Source organism: Anolis carolinensis, unplaced genomic scaffold, assembly GCF_035594765.1.
Source record: "Anolis carolinensis isolate JA03-04 unplaced genomic scaffold, rAnoCar3.1.pri scaffold_10, whole genome shotgun sequence".
Taxonomy (NCBI): Eukaryota; Metazoa; Chordata; class Lepidosauria; order Squamata; family Dactyloidae; genus Anolis; species Anolis carolinensis.
In genome coordinates this window covers 5,011,306-5,035,915 of record NW_026943821.1, presented here as the reverse complement: position 1 = coordinate 5,035,915, position 24,610 = coordinate 5,011,306, and the positions used below count along the sequence as shown (strand labels likewise).

The following is a 24,610-nucleotide window of genomic DNA, read 5'->3' as shown; positions in this document are numbered from 1 at the left end:
TTAGTTGTGTTGTTATAGTCATGATGCGTTGTTGTGAGTTTTGTGGGTCCGGTGTGGTTTTGTGGTGTGGTTGTGTTGTTACAACCGGGAGGCAAGGCTTTTGCATTGTTTTGCCAAGTTTTGTATTTCTGGGGCGTTTAGTTGTGTTGTTATAGTCATGATGCGTTGTTGTGAGTTTTGTGGGTCCGGATTGTGGTTTTGTGTTGTGGTTGTGTTCTTACAACTGGGAGGCAAGGCTTTTGCGTTGTGTTGTCAAATTTTGTATTTCTGGGGCATTTTGTTGTGTTATAGTCCCGATGCGTTGTTGTGAGTTTTGTGGGTCCGGATTGTGGTTTTGTGGTGTAGTTGTGTTGTTACAATCGGGAGAAAAGGCTTTTGCGTTGTGTTGTCAAGTTTTGTATTTCTGGGACGTTTAGTTGTGTACCAAGTTTCGTATTTCTGGGGCGTTTAGTTGTGTTGTTATAGTCACAATGCATTGTTGTGAGTTTTGTGGGTCCGGATTGTGGTTTTGTGGTGTGGTTGTGTTGTTACAACCTGGAGGGAAGGCTTTTGCGTTGTGTTGCCAAGTTTCGTATTTCTGGGGCGTTTAGTTGTGTTGTTATAGTCACGATGCGTTGTTGTGAGTTTTGTGGGTCCTGTGTGGTTTTGTGGTGTGGTTGTGTTGTTACAACTGGGAGGCAAGGCTTTTGCATTGTGTTGCCAAGTTTTGTATTTCTGGGGCGTTTAGTTGTGTTGTTATCGCATGATGTGTTGTTGTGAGTGTTGTGGGTCTGGATTGTGGTTTTGTGGTGTGTTTGTGTTGTTGTAACCTGGAGGCAAGCCTTTTGCATTGTGTTGCCAAATTTCGTATTTCTGGGATGTTTAGTTTTGTTGTTATAGTCACTGCGCCCGCAACTTTATCCTTTTATATATATATATATATATATATATATATATATATATATATATATATATATATATATATATTCTATTCTATTCTATTCTATTCTATTATTATTGTAGTATATTATCATTACTATTATATTATTGTTATATTATTCATTACTCATGACTACATTGAAACTAGAATAGAGAGAAATCAGCGTGGAAACTGCAAGAGGTACCATAGATTGTTGTACATGGAAATAATGGTAGTAAATAGTTTTTGATTTATTGAATACAGTTATATATTACAATTATATATTTTTGTTATTTAAACTATACATATTGTGAAATTATGGGTTTTTTTCTCAAAGTGACACACCACCCAAATCATGCTAGGTTTTTTGGTGAATTTTGACACACCAAGCGCAAAAGGTTGCCCATCATTGGTCTAGGACTATGTGATGTATCGGCGAATAATGTGTGCAGATCTCAGTAAGTTAGCCTTTTGCAGCTGACAGATTATTATTATAATTATTATTATTATGGTATTACTACTACTAGGCATAGACTGGATCAGGGGTCCCCAAACATTTTGAGCAGAGGGCCGGTCAGATGGTCGAGGGGCCAAATGATCATTTGAAAAAAACAAACAAATTCCTAGGCACACTGCACATGTCTTATTTGTAGTGCAAAACAACAACAACAATGAAAGAACAATACAATATTTAAAAATGAAAACAACTGTAACCAACATAAACCTATCAGGATTTCAATGGAAAGTGTGGGCCTGCTTCTGGCCAATGAGATAGGCAAGTTAATTAGAATTGTTGTTATGTGCCTTTAAGTCATTTCAGACTTTGGGCGAGCCTAAGTCTAAAATTATTTATTTACTACAATTATTTATTACATTTATATCCCGCCCTTCTCACCCCGAAGGGGACTCAGAGCTGTGTATGTACATACAATATATTATATTATTAGTATAGGACAATATTAGCATTATATATTACTACAGCAGAGTCTCACTTATCCAACATAAATGGGCCGGCAGAATGTTGGATAAGTGAATATGTTGGATAATAAGGAGGGATTAAGGAAAAGCCTATTAAACATCAAATTAGGTTATGATTTTACAAATTATGCACCAAAACATCATGTTATACAACAAATTTGACAGAAAAAGTAGTTCAATACGCAGTAATGCTATGTAGTAATTACTGTATTTATGAATTTAGCACCAAAATATCACGATGTATTGAAAACATTGACTACAAAAATGCGTTGGATAATCCAGAAAGTTGGATAAGCGAGTGTTGGAAAAGCGAGACTCTACTGTATATTGAACTATACCACTGTACTGTAATATTATATGTAATATATAACATATAATTAATATTATTATATAGTATTATTATATAGTATTATTATTAGTATTATATTGTATAACCTTATAATATTATTATCAATATTATATGTATATACAATATATTATATTATTAAAACTGATACAAAATATTATATTATAAAACTGAGGGCGGGGGCCAGGTAAATGACCTCGGAGGGCCACATCCGGTCCCCGGGCCTTAGTTTGGGGACCCCTGGTCTAGGAGTATGTGATGTATCGGTGGATAATGTGTGCAGATCTCAGTAAGTTAGCCTTTTGCAGCTGACAGATTGTTGTTGTTGTTGTTGTTATTATTATTATTATTATTATTATTATTATTATTATTATTATTATTATGGTATTACTACTACTAGGCATAGACTGGATGGCCATCTGTCTGGGATGCTTTGTGCTTTTCCAGCCTCGCAGAAGGTGTTGGACTACTTCTCCCCGGGATCTCTTCCAATGCTACGATTCTATGACCCCCAAACTGGCTCCTTTTTGGGGTACTGCAACTCCCAGAATCCCCCGCATCAGTAGGACGGAGGGTAGAGAAGGTGGAGGCCGGGGGCCGCCGGTCTGGGGAAGCCCCCCGGGTGGAGCCGGTGGAGGTGTCGGCAGTAGTCCTCGCTCTGGCTGCAGGTGAAGCCGCACTCCTCACACACGAAGAGCTTGGAGCGGCGCTCGCGGTAGGCGTAGTGCTGCTGGACGCCGTGGATCTTCCTGAGGTGGGACTCCAGGGAGCAGCGCTGGGTGAAGGCCTTGTCGCAGGCGCAGCAGCGGTAGGGCCTCACGCCTGAGAAAGGGGAAACAAGGTTTGTTACGGGTTGGGTGGCCATCTGTCGGGAGCGATTCAATGGTGACATCCTGCCTGGAAGAGTGGAAAGCCTTTGGGGTCGCAGTCTTTAAATGGGCTGAGTGACCATCTGTTGGGAGGGATTTGATAGCATCTTCCTCCATTGCAGCATGGAGTTGGACTGGATGGCCTTTGGGGTCTTTTCTAATTCTATAATTCAATTATTCAGCAGTGTCTGAATGGCTATCTGTCAGGAGGGATCAAGTTGTGTCTTCCTCCATTGCAGAAAGAGGTTGGACTGGATGGCCTTTGGGGTCTTTTTTAATTGTAAGGTAATATTATTCAGCAGTGGTTGGGTGGCCATCTGTTGGGAGGGATCAGACCATGTCTTCCTCCATTGCAGCATGGGGTTAGACTGGATGGCCTCTGGGGGTCCCTTCCATCTCTAGGATTCTTTGATTTTCATAGTCATATTTCTCCACAAACCCACTAATATCCATGAGGTTGGATGACCATTTGTCAGGAGGGCTTTGATTGTATCATCCTGCCTGGCAGAAGAGGGTTGGAGTGGAGGGCCGTTAGGGCATTTCCAACTCTAGCACTCTATGATTCAGCACTGGTTGGGTGGCCATCCGTCAGGAGGACTTTGCTGATGTCTTAATTACAGAATGGGGTTGGGTCTTGTGGGCTCTTCTGATTCTAAGATTCTATGACTCAACAGTGGCTGGATGGCCATCTGTTGGGAGGACTCTGATGGTGTCTTAATTGCATCATGGGGTTGGACTGAATGACCTTTGTGGTGTCTTCTAATTCTAAGAATCTATTATTCAGCAGTGGTTGGATGGCCATCTGTCAAGATGGATTAGATTGTGTCTTCCTGCCTGGCAGAAGGAGGTTGGACTGGATGGCTCTTGGGGATCCCTTCCAACTCTAGGGTAATAATAATAATAATAATAATAATAATAATAATAATAATAATAATAATAATAATAGACATTGACAAAATTAAGATCTGCCAACTGCAAAAGGCCACCCGACTGGGATCTGCTTGCATCATCCGAAAATACATCACACAGTCCTAGACGCTTGGGAAGTGTTCGACTTGTGATTTTGTGATACAGAATCCAGCAAATCTATCTTGTTTGTTGTGTCATGCAATAAAATAATTTAGTAATTGTATCTTCTTGCCTGGCAGAAGGAGGTTGGACTGGATGGCTCTTGAGGATCCCTTCCAACTCTAGGGTGGTAATAATAATAATAATAATAATAATAATAATAATAATAATAATAATAATAATAATAATAATATAGTAATTGTATCTTCCTGCCTGGCAGAAGGAGGTTGGACTGGATGGCTCTTGAGGATCCCTTCCAACTCTAGGGTGGGAATAATAATAATAATAATAATAATAATAATAATAATAATAATAATAATAATAATAATAATAATATAGTAATTGTATCTTCCTGCCTGGCAGAAGGAGGTTGGACTGGATGGCATTTGGGGGTTCCTTCTGACTCAAGGAGTCTTTGATTCTCATGGTGATATTTCTCCATAAACCCACTCAAGTCTATGAGACTGGATGGCCACTTGTCGGGAGGGATCGGATTGTGTCTTCCTCCATTGCAGTATGGGGTGGGACTGGATGACCTTTGGGGTGTCTTCTGATGATAAGATTCTATTATTCCGCGGTGGATGCATGACCATCTGTCAGGAGGGATCAGATTGTGTCTTCCTGCCTGGCAGAAAAGGGTTGGATTGGATGGCCTTTGGGAGTCCCTTCCAACTCTAGGTTGGATTTCTGCAATGCGCTGTACATTGGGCTATCTGTACCAAGCTCAGAAACGGAAGGGAGTTGGACTAGATGGCCTTTGGGGTTCCCTCCCACCCTGTGTTTCTAGGAGGCCCACCTGTGTGCGTCCTCAGGTGCCTTTTGAGATCGAAGGTGTCGTTGAAGCCCTTCCCACAGAACCTGCAGACGTGCTTCTTGACGGCGCTGTGGCACTTGAGGTGCCGGTTCAGCATGCGCTGCAGCGGGAAGCGCTTACTGCACACGGCGCATGGGAACTCCACCTGTGCCGCAGCCGCCCGGCCCTGGAGGAAGAAGTGGAAGACAGAGAACCACGGGTCTTGTTCTGACCTGGGCACGGGCAAACTTGGGCCCTCCAGGCGTTCTGGACTTGGACTCTGAAAAGAAGTGTGTTTTTATTTTGATTTATAGATGTCATGTTTAATTTCGTTTTAAAAGTCAGGTTTAACTATGTTTAAAAGGGTAAGTAAGTAAGTAAGTAAGTAAGACACGCAGCAACCCTTTGATCCTGGCCATGAAAGCCTTCGACAACGTCAGGAGAGAATGCTTCTGGAACATGGCCACACAGCCCGAAAGACACACAACAACCAGGGTAAGTATTAGTCACCAGTGCGTGTGGGATGGTAACCAGCTCAGCATTCTGAGGCAGGTTGCCATGGTAATGAGGGCGGAGCCAACCGCCATTTGAAGGAAAAGGAGGGAATGTTTTTAAAAAACAGTTTAGTCTGTGGTCAGAGAACCATAGGGAAGGTTAGTTTTTAGAGTCGGTGCCCTTATGAGGTACCAAGAGACTGATTCTGGTTGAGGGATCAGGGTGGCTCAATTGATTGGACATTTTGAGTCAATTTGAAAATAAGTGGTGACTTATTTTAAATTAGTCTGTGATTTTAGTCACAGGGAAGACACTGGTTCCAGGTTAGAGGAAGGGAAAGCAATCCCAGTTGTATCCAAAGTGATCAGTTATTAACTTTGCAACCATCATCTAAGTGCCTTTAAAGAAATTACTGTAACCACTAAGCTCTGTGCCTGAAATAAACTTGTTTTTGTTCTTCAATCTCCAAGTCTCTGTAACCTATATTCAAAACTAAGTAACACTACCATCTAATGCAGGGGTCCCCAAACTAAGGCCCTCCGAGGTCATTTACCTGGCCCCCGCCCTCAGTTTTATAATATAATATATTGTATATACATATAATGTTGATAATAATATTATAATGTAATACAATATAACACTAATAATAATACCATATAATAATATTAATTATATATTCTATATTACATATAATGTTACTAATAATATTACAGTATAGTGGTATAGTTCAATATAGTAATATATAATGCTAATATTGTGCTATGCTAATAATATAATATATTGTATGTACATATAATTTGTAAGCCACTCTGAGTCCCCTTTGGGGTGAGAAGGGTGTGATACAAATGTAGTAAATAAATGCAGTAAATAAATAATAAATAAATTTTAGACTTAGGCTCACCCAAAATCTGAAATGACTTGAAGGCACACAACAACAACAACAACAACAACAACAACAACCCTAATTAACTTGACTATCTTATTGGCCAGAAGCAGGACCACACTTCCCATTGAAATCCTGATAAATATATGTTGGTTAAAATTGTTTTGATTTTTAAATATTGTATTGTTCTTTCATTGTTGTTGTTGTTTTTGCACTACAAATAAGACAAATGCAGTATGCATCGGATTTTTTTTGTATTTTTTTCAAATGATAATCCGGCCCCTCAACAGTCTGAAGGATTGTGGACCGGCCCTCGGCTTAAAAAGTTTGAGGACCCCTGATCTAATGTGACTAAGTATAAGAAAGAATAAGAGAATGAAAGAAGAAAAAAACTCCTCTCTGCCTGACATCTCCACAGACTCCTACAATTCCTAACACCCGGAGGGCCCAAGTTTGCCCCTCACAACTTGCACACTTTTACTGACCTTGCGGCTCGAAAGGCCTTTCCCTTCAGCTGCCGGCTGAAAATGGATCTGGCTTTGGATGAGGCTGGGAAGGCCTCTTTCTGGGTTTTCTCCACCTCTGAACATCCTGGGATCTGCAAGGGTTTGGGTTGCGCTGCCTCCTGAAAGGGAAACATTTGTCATTCATTGAGGTGTCAAACTGCATTAATTCTACATGGCATATGCATCCTTAGACTTTGGAGACCTATATTCAAATCTCCACTCGGCTATGAAGCTTACTCCGCGATTTCTGTCCTGTCACTATCTGTCATTCTCCTTCACAGGATTGTTGTGAGAATAAAATTTAGGAGGGGTACCTATAAATTATTCCTACACCAATCTGGAGGGGAAACAAGATAAATACAAAAATCTGAATAAACAAAGATATGTAAATAGAGTAGAGTCTCACTTATCCAAGCTAAACGGACCGGCAGAAGCTTGGATAAGCGAATATCTTGGATAATAAGGAGGGATTAAGGAAAAGCCTATTAAACATCAAATTAGGTTATGATTTTACAAATTAAGTGCCAAAACATCATCTTATACAACAAAAATGACAGAAAAAGTAGTTCAATATGCAGTAATATGTTGAAATTACTGTATTTACGGATTCAGCACCAAAATATCATGATATATTGAAAACATTGACTACAAAAATGGCTTGGATAATCCAGAAGCTTGGATAAGCGAGGCTTGGATAAGTGAGACTCTACTGTACATATTTTTAAAAATAGTTAACTATACATGAAATAAAATGAAAACAATTCCAGTCGTGTCTTACTCTGGGGGTTGGTGCTCATCTCAATTTCTAAGCCAAAGAGCCAGCGTTGTTCGTAGACACCTCCAAGGTCATGTGGCTGGCATGACTGCATGGAGCGCCGTTACCTTCCCGCCGGAGTGGTACCTATTGATCTACTCATATTGGCATGTTTTCAAACTGCTAGGTTGGCAGGAGCTGGGGCTAACAGCGGGCGCTCACTCTGCTTCTGGATTTGGACCTGGGACCTTTCAGTCTGCAAGTTCAGCAGCTCAGTGCTTTATCACACTGAGCCACCGGAATATAAATACTGTAAATAAATAAATATCTTCCATCCATCATCTATATTATCTACTAGCTGTGCCCGGCCACGCGTTGCTGTGGCTAGGACTTAATTTTTCTGTACTGTCAATTTTCGAGGTTGTGGGGCGTTTAGTTTAGTTGTTTTGTCCGGTGCCGTGATTCCATTACCCTTTTATATATATAGATCTATCCATCCATACATCTACACCTATCAATCTATCTATACCACATCTATCTATCTATCTATCTATCTATCTATCTATCCATATGTCATCTATCTGTCTATCTACCCATCCTTCCACCCATAGACCTACCTGGGATGTAGGCGTCTCCCCGGAGCTGGTCTGGGATCTCTCCCCAATTCCGGATTCCTGGCCGTGTCCTTGAGTCGTGCCGCTTCACCAGGAAAGACCTGGGCATGGCTGGAGTTCACGCTTGGCTTTGGGGTGATGCCTTGTGGCCTAAGTCAGCTTTGACACAACCCGGTTCAGCAACTAATCCTGCCCCATCTTATCCCGCGTGCTTACAGAGTGCTGAAACTCCGTGCGGGTGCTGGAATATGGTGTTGAATCCAGATCCCCATTGCCTTGACAGGGTTAGTTTTAGACTGTTTGAAAGGGTTATTATTAGAGAAGTAATCCTCAGAAGAAAGGACCCATAAGTCACACCCAACTTTTCTGGTTCGGTCCGAAGCGAAATCTCAAAATCTCGGGAATGAACAGAATGGATTCTCTGGATTGAAAAAGGTCTCTATTTAAAACAGCAATGTGGGACATCCTGGCAATTTGAATTGATATCGGCAGAGAGGAGTCGGATGTTCTGAATAGTCCTCCACCTTTATGTTTTTGCATATTCTGTGTTCCTAACTGCAAAGGCCACCAAAGCTCTCCATCCGCAGCATGCAAATCTGGCACTTGGCCACAAAGATGAGATGGGAGGACGGTTAGACCCTTTAACAATCGGGAGGCAACAAACAGATAACCTCCAACTGGCCAAGTTTGGCTACAAGAAGAGTGCTTATTTCCACCATCTTGATCTTTAGCTGCTTTTTTATCATCTCAGTTGACCCATCGTTTGTATTAAGCACCAAAACATCATGTTAGACAACAAATTTGACAGAGAAAGTAGTTCAATACGCAGTAAGGTTATGTTGTAATTACTGTATTTACGAATTTAGCACCAAAATATCATGATGTTTTGAAAACATTGACTACAAAAATGCACTGGATAATCCAGAATGTTGGATAAGTGAGACTCTACTGTAATAATAATAATAATAATAATAATAATAATAATAATAATAATAATAATAATAATCTCTCACAATTCATGCTAACATTTTCCAACTGCTAAATGCTTAAACTGGATTGAGAATAACTTCTATCTACAGTCAACATGACTGTAAAAGATCTCCTTCTCCTGTGACATAATCCAGAGAGATAAAGTGGGATAATAATAATAATAATAATAATAATCATCTCTCACAATTCATGCTAACATTTTCCAACTGCTAAATGCTTAAACTGGATTGAGAATCACTTCTATCTACAGTGAGCATGACTGTAAAGGATCTCCTCCTCCTGTGATATAATCCAGAGAGATAAAGTGGGATAATAATAATAATAATAATAATAATCTCTCACAATTCATGCTAACATTTTCCAACTGCTAAATGCTTAAACTGGATCGAGAATCACTTCTATCTACAGTGAGCATGACTGTAAAGGATCTCCTCCTCCTGTGATATAATCCAGAGAGATAAAGTGGGATAATAATAATAATAATAATAATCTCTCACAATTCATGCTAACATTTTCCAACTGCTAAATGCTTAAACTGGATTGAGAATCACTTCTATCTACAGTGAGCATGACTGTAAAGGATCTCCTCCTCCTGTGATATAATCCAGAGAGATAAAATGGGATAATAATAATAATAATAATAATAATAATAATAATCTCTCACAATTCATGCTAACATTTTCCAACTGCTAAATGCTTAAACTGGATTGAGAATCACTTCTATCTACAGTCAACATGACTGTAAAGGATCTCCTCTTCCTGTGATATAATCCAGAGAGATAAAGTGGGATATTAATAATAATAATAATAATAATAATAATAATAATAATAATAATAATAATAATAATCTCTCACAATTCATGCTAACATTTTCCAACTGCTAAATGCTTAAACTGGATTGAGAATCACTTCTATCTACAGTCAACATGACTGTAAAGGATCTCCTCTTCCTGTGATATAATCCAGAGAGATAAAGTGGGATAATAATAATAATAATAATAATAATAATAATAATAATAATAATAATCTCTCACAATTCATGCTAACATTTTCCAACTGCTAAATGCTTAAACTGGATCGAGAATCACTTCTATCTACAGTCAACATGACTGTAAAGGATCTCCTCTTCCTGTGATATAATCCAGAGAGATAAAGTGGGATAATAATAATAATAATAATAATAATAATAATAATAATAATAATAATCTCTCACAATTCATGCTAACATTTTCCAACTGCTAAATGCTTAAACTGGATCGAGAATCACTTCTATCTACAGTGAGCATGACTGTAAAGAATCTCCTCCTCCTGTGATATAATCCAGAGAGATAAAGTGGGATAATAATAATAATAATCATCATCATCATCATCTCTCACAATTCATGCTAACATTTTCCAACTGCTAAATGCTTAAACTGGATTGAGAATCACTTCTATCTACAGTCAACATGACTGTAAAGGATCTCCTCTTCCTGTGATATAATCCAGAGAGATAAAGTGGGATAATAATAATAATAATAATAATAATAATAATAATAATAATAATAATAATCTCTCACAATTCATGCTAACATTTTCCAACTGCTAAATGCTTAAACTGGATCGAGAATCACTTCTATCTACAGTCAACATGACTGTAAAGGATCTCCTCTTCCTGTGATATAATCCAGAGAGATAAAGTGGGATAATAATAATAATAATAATAATAATAATAATAATAATAATAATAATAATAATAATAATAATAATAATAATAATCTCTCACAATTCATGCTAACATTTTCCAACTGCTAAATGCTTAAACTGGATCGAGAATCACTTCTATCTACAGTGAGCATGACTGTAAAGAATCTCCTCCTCCTGTGATATAATCCAGAGAGATAAAGTGGGATAATAATAATAATAATAATCATCATCATCATCTCTCACAATTCATGCTAACATTTTCCAACTGCTAAATGCTTAAACTGGATTGAGAATCACTTCTATCTACAGTCAACATGACTGTAAAGGATCTCCTCCTCCTGTGATATAATCCAGAGAGATAAAGTGGGATAATAATAATAATAATAATAATAATAATAATAATAATCTCTCACAATTCATGCTAACATTTTCCAACTGCTAAATGCTTAAACTGGATTGAGAATCACTTCTATCTACAGTCAACATGACTGTAAAGGATCTCCTCTTCCTGTGATATAATCCAGAGAGATAAAGTGGGATAATAATAATCATCATCATCATCATCATCTCTCACAATTCATGCTAACATTTTCCAACTGCTAAATGCTTAAACTGGATTGAGAATCACTTCTATCTACAGTCAACATGACTGTAAAGGATCTCCTCTTCCTGTGATATAATCCAGAGAGATAAAGTGGGATAATAATAATAATAATAACAATAATAAATTTATTTCTTCTCCTTCTCCCTGTCCAAGTGGCTGTAATTAGTAAGGTCTGGCAAAACTACATCACTGAACTCAAGCTTCCAGGATCCCCATAGCCATTGACAATTTTGGGACTAATAAATGTATTTTTCAAAGTTCTGCAACTGTTGAAGTATTACAAGAGCAATGCAACTCCTCCTCCCCTTTTCATTTCCTCACTTTTGCTGTTTTTTATCCAGGGAAAGGCCCAGCCCTGACGGCAGTTAAAAGCAAACAAATCTCTCCTTTCAAAACACGGGCCCATTTCCATGTTTTCTTTGATGTGCCTCGATTTGAATAAACCTGTTTCCATGGACAGCTTTCTGAGCAGTTTGATTTTAGGCAAGCTCTTTCTGGCTCATTTGGTTAACAAACCAAAGCGTTCACCCGCACTTCTATTATAGTTGTATAATATATATATACAACTATATTATATTATAATTATATTATATTTATATTATAATTATATTAGTTGTATTATAGTTGTATATTATAGTTGTATAATAGAACTGTGACTTGTGACAAAGTGTGGAAGGGAGACAAATTCAAAGTTTCAACCAGGCAGATCCTCTTCTGTCTTGAAGGGAATCACAAGAAACTGAAAATAGCTTTAGGCTGCAGTGAATTAATGGGGCTGTATGGCCATGTAGCAGCATTTTCTCCTGACATTTCGCTTGCATCTGTGGCTAATGGCATTTTCAAAGGCTCTGTTGGCAGTGAAGCAAGTGGAGTGTATATAAACCTGTGGAATCATGTCCAGGGTGGGAAAAAGAACCCGTGTCTGTTTAAAGCAAGTGTGAATGTTGCAATTAGCAAGCTTGAATAGCATTGAGTAGCCTTACAGCTGCACAGAGGGTATCTGCAGAAGTCGCCTGGCCTCTGTTGCCTGGAGACATCCTCTGTTTCAAAGGTGTTAACTGGCCTGTGATAGTTTGCTGTCTGGAGTTCCCTGTTCCTTATTTACTGTTTTGATTCTGGTGGTTTTGAATATTGGTAACCAGATTTTGTTCATTTTCATGGTTTCCTCCTTTCTGTTGCAATTTTTCAAGTGCTTCTTGTGGATTTCAATGGCTTCTCTGTGTAGCCTGACATGATGTTTGTCAGAGTGGTCTAAAAAACACCAGAATCAAGACAGTAAATAAGGAACGCTGCTCAGAAACAGGGGAACTCCAGACAGCAAGCAATCAAGGGGCAGTTAACACATCCCAAACAGAGGGTGTCTCCAGGCAACAACAGCCAGGAAAATATCCTCACTGATTGACTTTGCAGCTTCATGGCTACTCAGTGCTATTGAAGCTTGCTAACTGCAACATTCACACTTGCTTCAAACAGACAAGGGTTCTTTCTCCCACAGTGGAAATTAACCCAAACAGGAGTCAAAGAACATGAAAGGCACTGCAGACTAAGCCAACCAGAGAAATCAGCCATAGCAGAGCCCTTGATGAACCAACCTGGATACAGAATATTATTTGAGAACACAAAAATGCTTGACCACTCCAACAACTATCATGTCAGACCACATAGAGAAGCCATTGAAATTCACAAGCATGTGGACAACTTCAACAGAAAGGAGGAAACAATGAAAATGAACAAAATCTGGCTACCAGTATTAAAAAAACTCAAAAATCAGAACAGTAAATAAAAGGCAACACTCTGAAAACAGAGGATTTCCAGACATGAATCAATCAAGGGCAGTTAATGACTCTAAACAAAGGATGCCCCAGAGGCAGGAAGAAGACAGCAGATAAGCTTTTCAATGCTAATTAAGGTGATTAACTACAACATTCACACTGACCTCTCTCACCCTAGACTTTCCACAGATATATATTAACCTCTTTGCTTAGTTTTCTCCATACTTCACAACCTCTGAGGATGCCTGCCATAGATGTGGGTGAAACGTCAGGACAGAAGACTTCTGGAACATGGCCATACAGCCCGGAAAACATACAACAACCCTGCAATCCACTGATATATATTAGTCTTGTGCATTTCTACAAAATCGCTATCCATTTTGTTTTGTTTTATTTGTTTCGCCCCGTTTTCATTTTTGTTTGCCGCTTCCGAAAACGAGGCGCCTATCCGAATGGGAGTTTTGTCCCGCATTTGAAAGAACAAAAATTTTCAGACCATTGGCGGCAACGGGAAGGCTTCCAAGGCTCACTCTCCCCTCAGTTTTAGGGCTAGAGGGGTGAACATCACCATACATGGAGGGAATATCGACCCCTTTGAGCACACCAACTTTTAAAAAGTTGAAGCAGCCAAGCTTGGGGATAAAATAAAATAGAAACGCATCTCTTTACCCTGGCAGCAAGGCAAGAGGCAAGGCAACAAGGCAGCAAGCAAGCAGACTAGCACAGAGAGACTGACTGAGCTGAGCGAGCAACAAGCCAGGCAGCCAGGCAGCACCAGCAAAGGATGCGCCCACAATGGGTGCTTTGGGGCAGTTGCCCCATTAAATACCCTGGCAATGTCACAGTTTCCTTGGCCTCTGATTGGCCCAAAGCCCCAAACATCACCTCCTCCTCCTCTGATGCATCCGGAAGAACTCCCTGGGCCATGCAAGGAAAATCATGCGGCCCAAAAACCAAACAACTGTGCAAATTTCTCTTTCATTTCTCCTTTTGTTTCATCTAAAAATTGGCTCTTTTGTTTCATGCCATCCAAATAGGTAAAGGTAAAGGTTTCCCCGACATTAAATCCAGTCATGTCTGACTCTGGGGGTTGGTGCTCATCTCCATTTCTAAGCCGAAGAGCCGGCGTTGCCCGTAGACACCTCCAAGATCATGTGGCCACTGGCATGACTGCATGCAGCACCGTTACTTTCCCTATTGATCTACTCACATTGGCATGCTTTCGAACTCCTAGGTTGGCAGAAGCTGGAGCTAACAGCGGGCGCTCATTCTGCTCCCGGGATTTGAACTTGGGACCTTTCGGTCTGCAAGTTCAGCAGCTCAGTGCTTTAACACACTTCGCCACCGGGGCTTCATGCAGTCATCCAAACAGACGGTACGAAATGAATACACAAATGAAATATATGGAACAAATACTGCACACACCTCTAGTACCCTGTTTCCCCTAAAATAAGACATCCACAGAAAATAAGACCTAGTAGAGGTTTTGCTGAATTGCTAAATATAAGGCCTCCCCTGAAAGTAAGACCTAGCAAAGTTTTTGTTTGGAAGCATGCCCAACGAACAGAACACCAGAGCATGCAGAATAGGAAATGTACATACCAGGGGTCCCCAAACTAAGGCCCAGGGGCCGGATGCGGCCCTCCGAGATCATTTACCAGGCCCCCGCCCTCAGTTTTATAATATAATATATTGTACAGTAGAGTCTCACTTATCCAACATAAACGGGCCAGCAGAATGTTAGATAAGCGAATATGTTGGATAATAAGGAGGCATTAAGGAAAAGCCTATTAAACATCAAATTAGGTTATGATTTTACAAATGAAGCACCAAAACATCATGTTAGACAACAAATTTAGCAGAAAAAGTAGTTCAATACGCAGTAATGCTATGTAGTAATTACTGTATTTATGAATTTAGCACCAAAATATCATGATGTATTGAGAACATTGACTACAAAAATGCGTTGGATAATCCAGAACGTTGGATAAGCGAATGTTGGATAAGTGAGACTCTACTGTATATACATATAATATTGATAATAATATTATAATGTAATACAATATAACACTAATAATAATACCATATAATAATAATAATTATATAATCTATATTACATATAATATTACTAATAATATTACAGTGTAGTGGTATAGTTCAATATAGTAATATATACTGCTAATATTGTGCTGTGCTAATAATATAATGTATTGTATGTACATATAATTTGTAAGCCACTCTGAGTTTCTTTGGGGTGAGAAGGGTGTGATACAAATGTAGTAAATAAATGCAGTAAATAAATAAATAATAAATAAATAAATTTTAGACTTAGGCTTGCCCAAAGTCTGAAATGACTTGAAGGCACAAAACAACAACAACAACAACAACAACAACAACAACAACAACAAAAACCCTAATTAACTTGACTATCTCATTGGCCAGAAGCAGGGCCACACTTCCCATTGAAATCCTGATAAATGTATGTTGGTTAAAATTGTTTTTATTTTTAAATAATGTATTGTTCTTTCATTGTTGTTGTTGTTGTTGTTTTTGCACTACAAATAAGACATGTGCAGTGTGCATCGGAATTTGTTTGTATTTTTTTTTCAAATGATAATCCGGCCCCTCAACAGTCAGAAGGATTGTGGACCGGCTCTCGGCTTAAAAAGTTTGAGGACCCCTGGTACATACCATAGAGTGTTGTACATGGAAATATTGGTAGTAACAAGAAATTCTTGGTTGGATTCACAGTTTGTCTGGTTATGCTGGTTTGTGATGACAACTATTGTGACAATTACAGACCAATCTCCAACCTCCCATTTCTGGGCAAGGTTCTGGAGCGGGTGGTTGCCGCGCAGCTCCAGGAGTTCCTCGATGACACTGATTTTCTGGACCGCTCGCAGTCTGGCTTCAGGCCTGGGCACAGCACCGAGATGGCTTTGGTCGCCTTGGTGGATGACCTCCGCAGGGAGCTGGACAGGGGGAGTGTGACCCTGCTGGTTCTCTTGGACATCTCAGCGGCTTTCGATACCATCGACCATGGTATCCTTCTGGGGAGGCTCTCTGGGATGGGGCTCGGGGGCACGGTTCTGCTGTGGCTCCAGTCCTTCCTGGAGGGCCGTTCCCAGATGGTGAAGCTGGGGGACACCTGCTTGGACCCCTGGCCATTGACCTGTGGGGTTCCGCAGGGGTCTATCTTATCCCCCATGCTATTCAACATCTACATGAAACCGCTGGGAGAGGTCATCCGGAGTTTTGGAGGGTGTTGCCATCTCTACGCAGATGACACACAAATCCACTACTCGTTTCCATCGACTCCAAGGAAGCCCCTCGGATGCTGAACCAGTGCCTGGCCGCTGTGGCGGACTGGATGAGGAGGAACAAGCTGAGGATCAATCCTGACAAGACAGAGGCCCTCCTGGTCAGTCGCGCGTCTGATCGGGGTATTGGGTGGCAACCTGTGCTGGACGGGGTCGCACTCCCCCTGAAACCACAGGTCCGCAGTTTGGGGGTCCTCCTGGACTCAGCGTTGACGCTTGAAGCACAGGTGTCGGCGGTGGCCGGGAGGGCCTTTGCACAACTCAAACTCGTGCGCCAACTGCGACCATACCTCGTGAAGTCTGACTTGACCACAGTGGTCCATGCCTTAGTTACCTCTAGACTGGACTACTGTAATGCGCTCTACGTGGGGCTTCCCTTGAAGACGGCCCGGAAACTACAACTGGTCCAACACTCGGCGGCCAGATTAATAACGGGGGAAGTTACAGAGAGAGATCCACTCCCTTGTTTAAGGAGCTCCACTGGCTGCCGTTCATTTTCCGGTCCCAATTCAAGGTGCAGACCATCATCTATAAAGCCCTGAACGGTTTGGGACCCACCTACCTCCGTGACCGTATCTCCTTCCATAAACCTGCCCGATCTTTGCAATCATCCGGGGAGGCCCTTTTATCACCACTGTCTATATCCCAGGCCCGCCTTGTGAGTACAAGGGAGAGGGCCTTTTCCGCTGTGGCCCCCCGACTATGGAATGCACTGCCCACTGAGATCAGGCTAGCTCCCACTCTGTTAGCTTTTAGGAAAGATTTGAAAACATGGCTCTTCCGCTGTGCTTTCGGTGAGTAATTTTGCTATATATTTCTGTGTTACTCCCCCCTCAGCATTTATTTTCTAGACTGCCCTTTCTTGTGTCCCTGTCCACAATGGAGTACCCCCTCTGTCCCTCTCACTCCGAGTTTTATCCTTGTGTCCATGCGGCCTGCCCTTGTTTAACTGTTTGTTTGTTTTTTATTTCTTGATGTAATGTCTATTATTATCTATTGTATTGCTTTTAATTGTGTTATGATATGTTGTTTTTATATGTTATTATATTGTATTGCTCTGGGCATGGCCCCATGTTAGCCGCCCCGAGTCCCCGTTGGGGAGATGGTGGCGGGGTATAAATAAAGTTTTATTATTATTATTATTATTATTATTATTATTATTATTATTATTATTATTACTGTACAGTATATAATAAATGTTCATTTTTTTGTTCAACAATAAATGTGAATTCTTCTTCATGGAAAAATAAGACATCCCCTGAAAATAAGACCTAGTGCATCTTTGGGAGCAAAAATTAATATAAGACACTGTCTTATTTTCGTGGAAACATGGTGCTTGCTTGACTACCATCAGAACCTCTGAAGATGCCATTAACTATTGATGCAGGCAAAACCTCAGGAGAGAATGCTGCTGCAACAGGGCCACACAGCCCAAAAAAAATCACAGCGACCCAGTGATTCAGGCTATGAAACCCTTCGACAACAGACAGAAAGTAGCTTTGGTTAAACAAGACCAAATTTCCCAACTTGCAAAGCACATTGTAATTCTTGACCAGATGCTTCTAAGGATTCCTTTTATTGAAGGGAATCGCTTGTCTTTTTTTCTGCTCCTTTTCCAAAATTGCTCCCACTTCTGTTGACGTTTACGTGCAGTAAGTAAAATACAGACTTGCACAATACAATTTTGCAATTTATTTTCACAACCGGTAGAAACAACACTTAAAACAATGTCAACATGAAAAAAAACCCCACTGTAACGGGAGAAGTCCCAGAACGTGCAGAAGGGCTTCTCCGACTCTTTGGGCATTCTTATAAAGAACGTGGCTTCCAAGTGGCCTGAAAGGGAAAACTTGGAAAAGGAAAAGCTAACATTCGAACTAGGGATCTCGGAAAAAAACAACTAACCAACTCCTCGGGAGTCACATAGGAATGAAGGTGCCACATTTTTCCTGAGCTCAAGCAGTGCGACGAGGAGAGAAAGGGTCGCTCACGCCTCGTCCATTTGGTGTGCTTCACCCAGCTTTCTCTGGACGATGCTCAGCAGGGAGTCGGAGTAATGCCTGAGAAGCGAGAGGGTCTCGTTGTCCTGGAAGGGCTTCAACCAGGAGGGAGGGCCCTCGGTGGACGTCGCTGCGTCCGCTCGGTCCCTGACCGCTCGCAGGTCCAGCTCGGTCTTCATCCAGACAAAAGAGCTGCACAACCGGCTCTTGAGACGGAGAAGATCCTCTTTGGTGGAGCCACTGCAGGCGCTCACCTGGGGACACACAGCCGGGTCAGCTCTTTTCGATTAAAACCCACACTTGCAGCCATACTGTTGTTGGGGACAGCCAAAATGTGTTGTGGTAATCTCTGAGTGGTTAGACTCAATTTAACCCTCTCTGGGTTTTCCACCAAAAATCAACAGAGTAGCAAAAGCAAAGCTTTCAAACACAGCAGTTACTTACACGGGGTGAGCAAGAGAAGCCTTTGACCATTTAGGATTGCAATGGAGTGCAGAGTCTCAGTAAAAGTTCAAAAAGTATTTATTCAGGTAAAAAGAACTCCATTGTAGATAGAAAGGCTTGGGAGCTGTCTAGTCTACTCTAGACTGGTTTCTAAGGAAAAATAACAAACATCTAAATACAGTAGAGTCTCACTTATCCAAGCTAAATGGGCCGGCAGAAGCTTGGATAAGTGAATATCTTGGATAATAAGGAGGGATTAAGGAAAAGCCTATTAAACATCAAATTAGGTTATGATTTTACAAATTAAGCGCCAAAACATCATGTTATACAACAAATTTGACAGAAAAAGTAGTTCAATACTGTAAAGAAGTGTGTTTTTATTTTGATTTATAGATGTCATGTTTAATTTCATTTTAAAAGTCATGTTTAACTATGTTTAAAAGGGTAAGTATTAGTTACCAGTGCGTGAGGGATGGTAGCCAGCTCAGCATTCTGAGGCAGGTTGCCATAATAACGAGGGCGGAGCCAACCGCCGTTTGGAGGAAAAGGAGGGAATGTTTTAAAAACAGTTTAGTCTGTGATTTGAGTCACAGGGTAGACACTGGTTCCAGGTTAGGGAAACCAGGGAAGCTCAGATCTCTAGTTGTGTCAAATTAAGCAAGTTAAGTGACTTGTTTAGGTTTATTCGTAGAGTCTGAGTAGTAAGGGGAAGCAATCCCAGTTAGATCCAAAGTGATCAGTTGATAGCTTTGCAACCATTATCTAAGTGCCTTTAAAGAAGTTACTGTAACCACTAAGCTCTGTGCCTGAAATAAACTTATTATTTTTCTTTCTACATCCAAGCCTCTGTCACACATATTCTAAACTAAGTAACGCTATCATCTAAAGTGAATAAGAAGAAGAAAGAATTTTTTCCCCTCTGCCTGAAATCTCCACAAATACACAGTAATGTTATGTTGTAATTACTGTACTTACGAATTTAGCACCAAAATATCATGATATATTGAAAACATTGACTACAAAAATGGCTTGGATTATCCAGAAGCTTGGATAAGCGAGGCTTGGATGAGACTCTACTGTAGTTACATCTTGCCAGGAGAGACAGCAAGATGCTTCTTGTTAGCTTGAAAAACAAAGGGAGAAGAGTGAACCAAAATGGTTCCAACCTCATGGTCCAGTTTATTGGGGCCATAAAAGACATTCTGACCAATGAGAAGTTAGTGTCCCTGGAGAGTCACATTTCTACTAACTTCAAAGTAAGGGATGTGACGCAAACAGGATAGAGGGAAACACAGTAAAGCCTATCTAGGCATGCTTTGGAAACAGGGAAAGGATTCCCTCAATCTAACTCTATCATCTATCTAACTACATCTAGACTTGAGTAGTCCAGGATGATTTCCCAACAAAATGTTTCCGTTTCAATTCTAGCACCAGCCTGCTAGGTCCTTTTTAGAGGCATTTAAACAGAGGGTGGATAGCCATCTGTCGGGGGTGATTGGATTGTGCTTTTCCTACATGGCAGGGTTTGGACTGGATGGCCCCTGGCATCTCTTCCAACTTTATTAATATATATCATATTATATATATTGTACTAGCTGCGCCCGGCCACGCGTTGCTGTGGCATATGGGGATCCTTTGTTGGCCAGGTGGAATAGCAGTGAATAGCCTTGCAGCCTCAAAGCCTGGATGTTTTCTTCTTATGGGAATCGTTATTTGGTGAACTGGAATGCAACGGAATAGGCTTGCTGCTTGGAAGGCTGGGTACTTGTGTTCTAGGGGAATGTTTTTTTTTGGGCTGCTAGAATTGCAATGAATAGCCTCACTACTTCAAAGCCTGGCTGCTTGCTACCTAAGGGAATCTTTGGTTGGTCAGCTTCAATAGTACAGAGTAGTATCGCTGCTTCAAAGTCTGGCCTCCTTCTACCAAGGTTAATCTTTTGTTGGTCTGGTTGAATGGCACTTAATAGTCTTGCAGCTTCAATGCCTGGCTGTATTATACCAGGGGAATCCTTGTTTGGCGAGCTGGAGTAGCACCTCAATCAAAGAGCCGCTTTGAAGCCTGGCTACTTCCTTTGTAGGGAGAATTCTTGCACATGCGCATAGTGTTTTTTTTATTATTTTTGGGGATTTTTCTGGCATTGTCTCGGTTTTCTTGTTTTTTTTTTTGATGGTCACTCCTTGAAAAGTGATTAGTTTTGTGGCCAAATTTGGTGTGATTTGGGCCAGTGGTTTTGTTGTTTAACTCGTTCCTAATTATGCACATTATATTTTTATATATAAGAAGGGGGGCAGGAAGAAATTATTCCACCATGTCTCCTGTGCCAATATAACAAATAATAATATATAATATCATGCTATACTAATAATATAATATATTGTATATACATATAATATTGATAATAATATTATAATGTAATACAATATAATAATAATAATAATAATAAAACACTATTATAATTGTATATTATATATTACATGCAATATTACTAATAATATTGCAGCATAGTGGTATAGAACAATATAGCTAATGATGTAATAATATATTGTATGTACCTATAACTTGTAAGCCTCCCTGAGTGCCCTTCGGGGTGAGAAGGGCAGGATATAAATGTCGCTAATAAATAATAATAATTATATATACTATATTATTACTATTATTATTACTTCTTCTACTAATAGGCAGAGACTGGATAGCCATCTGTCAGGAGGGCTTTGATTGTGCTTTTCCGGCCTGGCAGAAGGGGCTGGACTGGATGGCCTCTGTGGTCTCGTTCAACACTAGTATTATAGAATAGTTTTAAGTCTCTGCAGAGTTAGCACGTCTTCCTGCCTTCCTCCCGTCTTACCTGGTCATAAAGCTGCAAAGCCTCTTGAAATCTGGCGCACAGAGGTTCCAAATGCCTTTCAAAGTTTTTGATGAGAATCTGTGCTTCTGAGAACAACAACAAAAGAAATCAAATACCTTCATGTTTAGAGTTTTAACAGAGGAGAGGAAGGAGAAAAGAAGTGAAGCAGAAACATTTCTATGACATTTTTCCATCTCAAAGGAGCACAAAAATGCTACAACTTTGGATATCAACTGGGTAAGAAGGTCACTGGATAAAATGACTTGTTGGTTATAGTAGTAGTAGTAGTAGTAATAATAATAATGATAACAAAAATCAGAAACTCTTCAAAGCACAGCAGACAAAAAATCAGTAAAAGAAAACCGCACTACAAACTAGAGCTGACAGCTGGCACAACAAAACATTGCATGGAAAGTTCCTTGACAAAATTGAAGGAAAAGCTGATAAAGAGAAGACCTGGCTCTGGCTCACGAATGGGACCCTGAAGAAGGAGACAGAAGGCCTGATCCTTGCAACCCAGGAGCAAGCCATCAGAACAAAGGCAATTCAGGCCAAGATCGAAAAATCAGCTGATGACCCAAAATGCAGATTGTGTAAGGAAACTGATGAAACCATTGATCATATCCTCAGCTGCAGTAAGAAAATTGCACAGACAGACTACAAACAGAGGCACAACTATGTGGCCCAAATGATCCATTGGAACTTATGCCTCAAGTACCACCTCCCAGCAGCAAAGAACTGGTGGGATCACAAACCAGCAAAAGTATTGGAAAATGAACACGCAAAGATTCTGTGGGACTTCCAAATCCAGACTGACAAAGTTCTGCAACACAAGACATCACAGTTGTGGAAAAGAAAAAGGTTTGGATCATGGATGTTGCCATCCCAGGTGACAGTTGCATTGACGAAAAACAACAGGAAAAACTCAGCCGCTATCAGGACCTCAAGATTGAACTTCAAAGACTCTGGCAGAAACCAGTGCAGGTGGTCCCGGTGGTGATGGGCACACTGGGTGCCGTGCCAAAAGATCTCAGCTGGCATTTGGAAACAATAGACATTGACAAAATCACAATCTGCCAACTACAAAAGGCCACCCTACTGGGATCTGCATGCATCATCCAAAAATACATCACACAGTCCTAGACACTTGGGAAGTGTTCGACTTATGATTTTGTGAAACGAAATCCAGCATGTCTATCTTGTTTGCTGTGTCATAAAATAATAATAATAATAATAAGCATTTTAGTTCAGAGCCTCACCTGATGTGCTGGATACTTTGGGATCAAGCACTTCCTTCAACTCTGAGCAAGTTTCCGCTGAAGGTTTCTAAAAACCAGTCATTTGAGAGAATTAGAAATCACATCGCAAGGCCGGATTTATTTTTAAAAAACCTGACAACAATCTTCTGGTCCCTTTGTCATTCACAAAATACACACTACTGATTTTTCCCAAAACTTTCCAAATGGTAATAGTATTGTACCTGCCTTTTGGCTCATCATATTAATTTCATTTCATTTACTGTATATACTCGAGTATAAGCCTAGTTTTTCAGCCCTTTTTTTAAGACTGAAAAAGCCCCGCTCGGCTTATACTCGGGTTGGGGGTCCTGGTTGGCTTAGATTTGGGTCAGCTTATACTCGAGAATATATGGTACAGTTATTATTTTTCTCTATTATTATTGGTATTATTACATTTAGTTTTCTCTATTATTGTTGCTACTATTACATTTATTTTACTCTATTTTTATTATTATTAATAATACATTTATTATTTCACTCTGATCTTATTATTATTATTATTATTATTATTATTATTATTATTATTGCATTCATTATTTTACTCTATTTATTATTACGTGTATTATTTTCCTGTATTTTTATTATTATTACATGTATTATTTTACTCTATTATTATTAAAAGGATACATGAGCACATTTACATTGAAGAAGATGAGAATAATGATTTGATCAGAGTTAGACAGTCTTATCTTAAATTTGAGCTTTATGTAAATATTCAAAAACATATAACCTACTGATGCCCCAATTAATGTAATTTTATTGGTATCTATTTTTTTTTCTGAAATTTGCCACCCTCGGCTTATACTGGAGTCAATGTTTTCCCAGTTTTTTTGTGGTAAAATTAGGTGCCTTGGCTTATATTCGGGTCAGCTTATACTCGAGTATATATGGTATTTAGATAATTTTACCCTGCTCTTTAGCTGCAAAGGCACTCAAGGCATTACAAATGTTCATCTAGCCCTCAGGTTGAAGAAAGGGAACGAAAAACAGGGGCAAAAATATTTTCTTATAAAGATTGTATTATTTTTAAGCACTGCGAATTAATAAACGGATAGATTTGAAAGCTCGAGCTTGTCATTTTTGACACTGCCCAGCCTCTACAACACCTCTGTTTTGCAAAGGAGCACATCTGGATGCAAGTTAGACCAGCAAGCTAACATTGCACACAAAACAGGTGCTCTCCAGAGCTTAGAATTATTATAATTGTTGTTGTTATTTATATCCAGCTTTTATCTCTCTCTCTCAAAAAAAAGATTCTTTAGCAATGACTTGAAGGCACATAACAACAACGTTTTATTAAGAAAAGAAACCATTGCCATGACTGTAATTGCACATGGAAATGCAGAAAAAGGGACTGAAGAAATAACAGGAAAACCTGCATGTACTATGGAATAATGGGCAACAAGGAAAATGTTGGATAAAGATATTATTAGTAACATTATATTT

The 24,610-nt window shown here is 39.8% G+C and overlaps 2 protein-coding genes across 3 annotated transcripts in view; both read right to left on the bottom strand.

Annotated features, from left to right (window-relative positions):
* Window positions 1-1,125: 1,125 nt before the first annotated feature.
* Window positions 1,126-8,861, bottom strand: ovol3 (ovo like zinc finger 3). Its single transcript, XM_016999157.2, has 4 exons — window positions 8,181-8,861; window positions 6,816-6,955; window positions 4,956-5,232; window positions 1,126-3,044 (listed from the first exon to the last, which is right to left on the bottom strand). The coding sequence occupies exons 1-4, from the start codon at window positions 8,311-8,313 to the stop codon at window positions 2,782-2,784; spliced, it is 813 nt and encodes a 270-aa protein (XP_016854646.2). The 5' UTR covers window positions 8,314-8,861; the 3' UTR covers window positions 1,126-2,781.
* Window positions 8,862-18,245: 9,384 nt separating this feature from the next.
* Window positions 18,246-24,610, bottom strand: part of wdr62 (WD repeat domain 62) — a 40,785-nt gene continuing 34,420 nt past the window's right edge. For both annotated transcript variants that reach the window (XM_062962366.1, XM_062962367.1), the window contains exons 28-30: window positions 23,126-23,192; window positions 21,867-21,952; window positions 18,246-18,830 (exon numbers count right to left, since the gene is read on the bottom strand). In XM_062962366.1, coding sequence (XP_062818436.1) covers window positions 18,564-18,830; window positions 21,867-21,952; window positions 23,126-23,192 — 420 coding nt within the window. In that variant the 3' untranslated portion in view covers window positions 18,246-18,563. The remainder of the gene's footprint in view (window positions 18,831-21,866; window positions 21,953-23,125; window positions 23,193-24,610) is intronic.